The 10,000-nt window shown below is 37.1% G+C and overlaps 1 protein-coding gene across 1 annotated transcript in view; it reads right to left on the bottom strand.

Annotated features, from left to right (window-relative positions):
- Positions 1-10,000, bottom strand: part of LOC135089214 (neural cell adhesion molecule 1-like) — a 92,226-nt gene that overhangs the window by 30,725 nt on the left and 51,501 nt on the right. The window contains exons 4-5 of the mRNA XM_063984576.1: positions 8,098-8,121; positions 1,349-1,494 (exon numbers count right to left, since the gene is read on the bottom strand). Coding sequence (XP_063840646.1) covers positions 1,349-1,494; positions 8,098-8,121 — 170 coding nt within the window. The remainder of the gene's footprint in view (positions 1-1,348; positions 1,495-8,097; positions 8,122-10,000) is intronic.

Below are 10,000 nucleotides of genomic sequence, written 5' to 3'. Positions count from 1 at the left end.
CTACTACCATGACAGTTTACAAGACCATCTATATAAATTAACCTCAATTACTGACGTGCCAGTCTACATGACCCCCAGTTCTACTAAAGTCAAGTACTGACTAAAAATAGCATCCTATAAGCTGTACAAATAACTAGCTGCGGTAAATGATATGATGATCAATACAATGAAGGGAACAAAATTAAAATTGATGAGCTGAATAATCAATCTAAACCCAATCTATGCTCACCTATCTTTCGATGAAAACACTGATGGTATTCCAATATTATTCTTCCTATGCAGTGACGGGTGACAACACAAACTTGCAGACAAGAGAAACATGTGGATAGGATCTTGTGTTGATTTGATCTCTCCTATAAACTGCGCAAAATCATCTCCAGTCAGTGAAAACGTACAGGATACTTACACCAAGATTCATTACTTACAACTGATGCACACACAGTCATGCGTAAGGGAGAAAACAACATCAAGGCGCCTGAGCACCGAGGGCAATGAAGCATGATTTAGACTGATAAAGACATCACACAAGAATGGCGGAGGACAGCTTCCTCGCACAGATATTTGTGTGTGGCAGAAAGAATACAGCGACTCAACTACTTCCATGTTGTGTAGTGAAGCAGTTGTAATTGATTTTACTTTTCTATTTAAGAGTTTGCTTACTTCCTTGAAACAGAAAAAAAAATAAATAAATAAAATAGCTACTCATTTCCAGCCAGCCACGGACACAATAGTAGCTGTTACTAAGTCCGGGTTATGTCAAGTTTCACTCGGTTATACTAACACTTAATATTCTACAACACACATTTAATTTTCAGGACGAATATATTATTGATAGGCTTGGATTAAAACATTCAGAGTATGATTAAAATTATTTGGGAAAGCTTTAGGCTTCTATTAGCATTATTATCAAAGATCACAAAGATGATTAGTTCAGTTCTAATAGGTGTTTTGTCTCACTGATGGCGCAGAATATTAGTCGTTCAAAAATCACAGCTGAATCATGAACCATTAAAGGCTATTAAATACAATACAATGTGATCCTTAATTAAAGAAGCCACTTTACCAAGCTGTCATCTCCATAACTTTCTTTATCCATTAGACGTTATAAACTTGTAATCGATAATACCCATCCGTCAACTTCACTTTTAATGGTCATTATCAAGTTGGCACAATAGCAGTCAGTCCACAGCACCACCAATACGCAATTCTATACCATAAATAGATACATTAAACATTCACATTTAACATGTTCATAGCCACTGGATTGAAAAATTTTACCACGTAACAGATAAGCTCCTTCGCCGCAGCATTCGATAAGCGCCGCCAAGGAGGTTTACCGAGTACTTACTGTCCACGAAGAGCTCGAAGGACTTGGATACCTCCTTGCCGTCCACGTTGGCCGAGCAGGTGTAGTTGCCGCGATCCCTCCTCAAAATATTATCAAATATGAGATCAACTCCATTATGAGCTGCCGCTCCTTCCTCGACGTGGATCCTGAAATAGGTGACAGGGCAGAACTGTGTCATTAGAGGCGCGAGGCAGGGAAGAGGTGAGCAGATCGGCCTACACGATGGGTAGATTTTTCTCTACGTATTCTTTTGATTATTCTGCCTTGAGTTTTTTGCTACCGTATAAACAATAACCGGTGGGAAATGATCTCGAAAGTATCATAATCAAGAAACTTAATGACTGATCTAATGAAGTTGCATATATATATATATATATATATATATATATATATATATATATATATATATATATATATATATATATATATATATATATATATATATATATATATATATATATATATATATATATATATATATATATTATTTTTTTTTTTTCATTACTTAAGGTAAACGATCTGAGGTGAAAAGGGGAGAAGCGATAACTACTTCTCATAATGTATTCAAATCTCCCACGGTATCGAATTCGGATACGTTTATTCAGAGTGGTGGTATACACGACATAGAAGTTCGCATATACCTGCCTTTGTTGTTGAATTTAATTACGTGCAAATAGGTAAAAAAAAAAAAAAAAAAAGTTACGGTTTAAATTTTAAATGTCACTTAGCAACGGAGGTGTAATGTCTGAAAGCATGTAAGTTAATTCCTTCGATCTTTCATCCAAACGAGATGCCCCGGTGTTGAGAAGGGACGACTCACTGGCTCACTCATCCCACTGACGAGAGCACTGTCCCTGCTGCTGCCACTGGTGGACTGACATATTTCAATCCCGGTATTTATTATACTTCATAAAGGCCGTTGTATTTCAGAGAGCAAGGGGAGGCTATCAACTGCTCATCGTAACTCATGTAGTCTCCATCTCCCTCACAAAGACTGACGCTAGAGAATCACTCCATCACTCCTGTACTGCGATAATCTACTCAGGGAAAAACAAATTTCACTCTGAAAAATCCATTCCACTCGAAGAAAATGAAATGTCAAAATATAATGATTTTTAAAAAAGAGTGATGATGAGTTGTTGACCTTTTCATTTCTAGTTAGAGCAATTCTTTAATTTATGACAAATTACATGAGCACAATCACCTGTATCATAAATCAGAATTAATGAATCAGAGTAATTTACCTTTATAGTAACAACGTAAATATATGAAAAATAAAACAACGCAATGATAATCTATCTGAAGAATACAAAGAGGTAAAATGATGGAGGTAATCGTGGAGACAAATTCACTTCTCTGAACAACGATGGCCAGTAAAAAATAATTGTACAGTCATCATTAGGGCAAACCAAATTTACCTGAACAATGAAAAATAGGTAAAATATTGATATATGCAATAATCGTTGGGCAAATATACCTTTAAGATCAATGAAAATGATAATCGCTAGAGCAAATTTACTTTTATGAACAAGGCAAGTAGGTTAAAATAATAACATTAAAAAATGATAATCGTTGGGGGCAAGAAACTATAACTCGGGAGCAAGACACGGGGACAGCAAACGGGGGTCAACCAACAACATGGGACGGAGTAGCAGGACCACCGCCCGCCCCAACAACACTCAGTCACTCCTCACACCGCCACTCACTCATGCCCGTGCGAGCCACCACCACCAGCAGGCGAGGCCACAGGCAAGCATCAGCAACAACAAGCACAGGCAAGCGGGCGACACGGGCCGAGAGCGAGCGACGAAAACAAAAAAATAAATAAAATAATTAATTAATTAATTAAATAAACAAAATAAAAAGACAGATATGAATAAACAAATGAAATCTATAAATGGATATAGCAACAGATAAACTGCTATATAAATAAATGATAATATAAGTATAATTAAATATAATAACGATGATGATTGTAATAATAATAATAATAATAATAATAATAATAATAATAATAATGATAATAATAATAATAATAATAATAATAATAATAATAATAATAATAATAATAATAATAACAATAATAATAACAATAATAATAATAATAATAATAAATATTATTATTATTATTATTATTATTATTTTTATTATTAATTGTACAGAAAATGGCTCAATAGGTAAATATATTAAATATGTATTGAAAATAATATAAATCATGATAACAATTCAACAGGAATTGGTTAGTAAACGTATCAATGGATGAAAAAAATGCTAAAATTAATCTTTCGAAAGATTGGGGAACGAGACTTGCAGGAGGCAAACTAAAGTGAGGTTCGTTTGTTTCATTCCTTTAGTGTTTGTAACTAGTAGACAGTTAGTAAAATAAGAGTACACAGCTATTGGAACCATCTGGCAGTGACTTGCGAGTTAATTAATTCTGGTGCACAAACTAAATCTACGGTGGAAATTAACACAGATAAAGAAGAGCAGGAAGAAAGGGTGAACATTCATAGATACGTGAGTAAAATGTAAAATGAATTCCAAATGGGTACTGGTGTCCCAGAGAACACGACAGAAAAGATGCAACGCTGGGAAGGAGGAAAGAAAGATAAATGGAATGAGGTCAGGGATGAGAAATGGACGGCAAGAAAGACATGTAACATCACGCGAACGGAAGATAAGTAATTGATAAATAATATAAATAAAAAAAAACATAAAAAGCCGATGACAGAAAAATTTTGAAACACATAGATTGAGAATCGTGTGTGTGTGTGTGTGTGTGTGTGTGTGTGTGTGTGTGTGTGTGTGTGTGTGTGTGTGTGTGTGTGTGTGTGTGTGTGTGTGTGTGTGTGTGTGTGTGTGTTCTTACCTAATTTTCCAATTGTTCTTACCTAATTGTACTTTTACGGGATCAAGTCAAGCTTGTAATGTCCCATCTTTAAAAATTCATTTGTCATATTTATCTTTAAAGCTATGAGTGCTCCTTGCACACACATCTTCGTCAGTCAATGAATGTGTGTGTGTGTGTGTGTGTGTGTGTGTGTGTGTGTGTGTGTGTGTGTGTCCATTAATTTATCCAGCTACGTATCTGCATTTATATCTTTGTAGAATTAAGTCAAACTAGTAATGCCCAGTGTGTGTGTGTGTGTGTGTGTGTGTGTGTGTGTGTGTGTGTGTGTGTGTGTGTGTGTGTGTGTGTGTGTGTGTGTGTGTGTGTGTGTGTGTGTGTGTTTTGCATCTTCCGGTAATTACCATTCGATTAATCTATGCAAATTGGGTAAAGAAAAATGGCTTTAATCGTACAGGAGCCACAGAGCCACCGGCCTGTGTTTGGGCTTCAAGATGGCGGCTCTTCTTTACGCGAGTGATAATTAAAAGGAAACAGAGCGCGGGATTATGGCAAAAGATAACGTCAGCGGTACCATAATAACTAATTGTAATGTAAGAATAAAAGATAGACTCTAATCGGTGTAAACTGATTTTTCATTATTTTTTTCTTCTTTTGATGGGGAAAATTTGAGTTAATATAGATTTCTTTCAGTATCACAAACAGACAAACAGAGAGATAGACAGATAGACAGATCGAAAGACAGATGAAGAAATTTACATTAAGGCAAAAATCAACAATAAAAAAGAAACAGAGGAAGAAGAAAGAAGAAACAAAAAGTGTGCAAGGTGAAAGCTACTAAAGAAAAAAAATATAGTAAAAGAGAAACGGTATGAAAGGGGAGATGCAGAGAGAGAGAGAGAGAGAGAGAGAGAGAGAGAGAGAGAGAGAGAGAGAGAGAGAGAGAGAGAGAGAGAGAGAGAGAGAGAGAGAGAGAGAGAGAGAGAGAGAGAGAGAGTAAAAATGGAAATGAAGATTAGCCGAGTATCAACGTTTGAGAATGGAAGGAAGAAAGTAAGAAGAACGAAATGAAGGAAAAATAAATAAAGACAAAAGTAAAAAAAAAAGAAAATAAAGAAGATAGGAAGAGAAAGAAGGAAAGACATAAATGGAGAAAGAAAGTAAAAGAGGAAGGGAGGAAAGAGGGAAGAAAAGAAGAAAGGAGGAAGAGAAAGAAAGGAGAGAGGAAAGTAAAGAAGGAAGAGAATGAAAGGAAGGAAAAGGCGAAGAAAGGACACATGGAAAAAAAAAGATGGATGGAAGAATGAAAGAAAGGAAAGGAAAAAAATAAAATAAAATAGATATGATTTTCTTGCGCTTTTAATAATTTCGTTCTAATATTCCTAAGCACAGTCTGTCTTTAGTAAGATGTTGACACTACCGGATCATAATATATTACCACTGGCTATCGTAACTTTCCTTTCAATTCCCTCTTATTATCATCCCTCCTGCAGCTGATCGGTCTTAATGGCATTGAAAGACCTACTAGCCAATCCCCGTTCACTTCACTCCCTGCATCATCTTACATCTGCCAACACTGAACGGCAAAAAATAAAACTGTCGTACATGCACACAAAAGTATCGCACGGACATACATCCAGACAGAACATCGTGCATTCAGCCTTTTACTACATCCAAAAACGGAGAAATAAATGGGAAGGAGGGAAGGAAAGTGAACAGGCAAACATGCAGAAATAACAAGAATGATTTTTTTCCCTTTATTACATCAGGAGGATTTTACGAGACTGAAGCCTTCTGAAAATTTCCATTCAGAGGATTCTTGTGTTGATAATCCAAAGAGAACGAATGTAATAGTCACCCTTGAGGTATTCTGAGGAAGTATGCGAAGCGGTGGAATAAGAATAAGAGGAGGAGGAGGAGGAGGAGGAGGAGGAGGAGGAGGAGGAGGAGAGAAAGAATATGAGAGAACATGAGAAAGAAATGGCATGGAATGAATACAGGAATCAATGAATGAATGAAGGAAAGGAGGCAAAGACGAAAGGGAGAAAGCGAGGGAAGGATTTTCACACACACACACACACACACACACACACACACATATCCTTCAGTCAGTTTCCTGAAATGATTACCATAATATAAAAATACTTCCACCACACGTTCTGTTCTTGATAAGTGCACGTGAGGTTGGCACGGCGCTGCCCACAAGTCAACACTACTACTCGTACTGGTGTAACGTGACGTGACGTGACAACTGAACATTAAATCCACGTCTTAATTTTTACATAATAGATTATATCTACATCATAACCTTTTTAAAATTTATATTGTCTTGTTGATGCTAAAATTCAAGCGTTGCAAATGACACTTCTTATAACATGCAATATCAATTGGTAACAATTTTATCAAGTAACGAGATAACTTGTTCCTGAATGACCTACGAGTATTCTGATATGATAATTATTAAATGCCCATCAATGCTAATCCATTGCTAGCACAGATTAAGTACTAAAACCTTTAATAGGCACTCACTAGCGTAAAAAAAAAAAAATAATAAAAATTATTACGTTTTACCTATCGTTTCTAGTACACTACTACCGCTGCTGCTGCTGCTGCTGCTGCTGCTGCTGCTGTTTGGTACCAGCGACTAGACATGAACTACCTTCATGACTACAGAAGCTGCCACGCCCTCCACTAACACAATGCGTTCCTACCACACAAAAATGGAAGTCTGTTCACTTTCACTTGGGGTATAAACTCCCCCTTCCCACTTTGGTATGATCTGATTGGTGACTGATAAGATTGAATTGGATTGGTTGATATATGGAAGAGGGGTGAGCCTTACAAGTTAACATGAACAGACTGCCACTGATTGGTGACTGTTTTGGGAGGGGTGCATCTGACTAGCCGCTGAGTGGAAAGGGGAGGAGCGTACCCGTCGCATTGAAGTGAACAGACTGTGAAAACAACTGACAGGCAGCTACGCGTGACTGGGAACTAACTACAACTAGGGCTTTTGACCGACTAGGAGAATTATTCAAAAAACAAAAAAAAAATACTAAAGTGCTAAGATCAACATAATAATAATAATAATAATAATAGAAAAAAAAGTTAATGCCAGGCTGTGACCAATGCGGCAAGATTTTTTTTTTTTTTTGCTCGGCGGACACACACAACATCGCCACAGACTTTACGATGCACATAAGCCATAAAAAAAAGTAACTTTCGCCATGACCATTCCTTATACATACTAAAGTCTCATGTGTTTCTTTAGTAGCGTTGTTGTTATTGTTGTTCTTAAGCAGCTTTCATGGCCGAGGCTCAAAGACCAACAGTAAATGGAGCACAGGAAGGCACATTAACGTCACACAGACATGAAGGCTGAAGGTGGAAACAGCCACAAGATTTCGTGACAGTGACAATGTGTTTTCTTAAGATCTATTCTGTGTAAGTGAATGAGACAAAAGCCACTTTGCTAAGTATTAGGTGCTTGTGTTTAGAGGCCGAATAACAACAAAGCCAACGGGAACTATTAAGTGTTAATTAACATGGATAAATAAAGGTTTAATAATCGAATCACTTTCCACTTCAGCTTTACGGGCGGCAATAGTATAAAGCAAAACTTTGCGCTTTTTCCTCTAAAATGCTTGAAAACAAAAAACTTTATAACTGACCATTTATAAATCATCTGTAATATTCTCATCACCATCGCAAGCCGCAATTTGCGTTAGAGCGAATATGTACATGCTGAGGCAGAAAATAAAAATGTACATAACTAGCATCCTTATTCTCTTCATCTATGGAGGAATCATTAGTGCTACTTAATGAAACAAAACGTAGGAGCGCGGTAAAGCTGAAGGGTACACTGCGCCATCTCTATACCTGATGATCCCGCGCCACCCACCTTGGAAGATCTCTATAGGACACGCTGTAGAGGAGAAAGAACAAGAGAAGTTTCGCCCAAGGTCAATCCATGGAGGTATTACATTCACTAATTGAGAAATTAACCGCATGCACGTCCGATTCTGAGGATACTTGGAAGACTGGAATAAAATGTTTATATATAAGTACTTCAATATCAAAAAGACATAGAGCATCAAAGACAGCTCATCAAAGACTGGGAAACATTGAATACAAACAACGAAAAAAATATACACGGATTCGGACGTGCATTTCAGCAAATTCTCTTAAATCTTAATAATCTAGTGGTGGATTTTCACACTCTAAATCATGGAAAAGCAATAACATTTGCTGCTGGAGGAAAGGGCGATGAAATAAAAAAAATTCACATTAGGACAAAGAATTGGACACCTGCTGCCACGGAGAGATGAGGACACGTTGGACTGGGATGAGACAGTGTGAGTAAGACGACGTGCGACCAATGTTTGGTGTCCTGGTGTGGTGAGAGTGATAGTACGTAGTGATAGTGATGGTGGTGGTGGTGGTGGTGGTGGTGATGGTCAGATCAAGGTGTTCAGTGGTGGTGATGGTGCTGGTTACTATAAAACACTGGTAGGAATCAATAGTGAATGCTGGTGTTGGTGGCAGTGATGGCAGTGGCGGTGATAGCATTGTGGTGGCTTTGAAGACCAAATAAATAAACAAGTGAATGAATGAATGAATGTACACACACACACACACACACACACATATATATATATATATATATATATATATATATATATATATATATATATATATATATATATATATATATATATATATATATATATATATATAAAGAAATTCTAGTTGGTGATGGTGATGGTGGTGCTTATCAGTATTTGCAACAGGGATGGTGGTTGTGGTGGTAGGAATAAAAGGATCGCAATCTTTATTTCCGTATTCCATCCTATCGCTCCAGAGCCGCCTGCCTCTGCAACCACTATAGCGGGGATGCTTTTGGCATTACGTATCTGTCAAGCTGAAGGATCTTTGACCTGATTTTCCCTGGAATGACCACTGTTTCTGTATCAGACGTCTATATCTGCACAGAGCGCATAGCAGAGATGATTATCTCTGGTATGGGGGATACATTCCACATTTTCGTAAGCCTTGGTTCAACTAAGCTTGGTGTCTTGTTCAGTATAGAAAGGCGGCCCACAAACGGTACCTTAAAATTTCATTTCATAAAAGTCATGCCTCTTATATTTCAGTTTGAATCCATATCAAATATGTCCTTTTGCTTTCCTAAAAATCTTTCATCAATAATGAATCGAAAACTTCGTCTCATCAACTCTCTTTTAACTGTCTTCATTATCTTACTCTCCTGTAGTGATGTATCTCTTGCTAGTTTCTACTATTATTTCCATGGTTACTGCTCTTCTGAATGTCCTAATCACATCATTCCCTCATTTGCGTAGCCTCGCTGCACAAGACTACTGCCACCCCTATGCTGCCCATCTCAGTAATGCCAAAATTATCTAGTACATTCATTCTTTCACTCATTTTGCTGATAAATTCTGGAACTCTTCCTGTTTATTTTTGTCCTTCCTATGATAATGAGGTACTTCAGAAGAGTAGTATTGAAACCTTTCCAGATCTAAATTAACCTCCATTCAGAACTCTGTTCTCTGTTAGCTTATTCCTCTATTTTTCTTTGAAGAGGACAAAAGAAGCGGCCTTTTTCCCTATTTCCGTATCCTTGGTCGCCCTTCATGCATAAAGAGGTTAGGAATGGTGGTAATTTGTGACGGTGATGATGATGCTGGTGCCACTAATAATGTTCGTGGTAGTTTAGATGAATGTAATGGCAGCAAAATAAACGGAAGTAGTGGTAATGGTAGTGATTACAGTGAAGACATCGA

Source organism: Scylla paramamosain, chromosome 32 (assembly GCF_035594125.1).
Source record: "Scylla paramamosain isolate STU-SP2022 chromosome 32, ASM3559412v1, whole genome shotgun sequence".
NCBI classification, from domain to species: Eukaryota; Metazoa; Arthropoda; class Malacostraca; order Decapoda; family Portunidae; genus Scylla; species Scylla paramamosain.
This window is presented reverse-complemented; position numbering and strand designations above follow the sequence as displayed.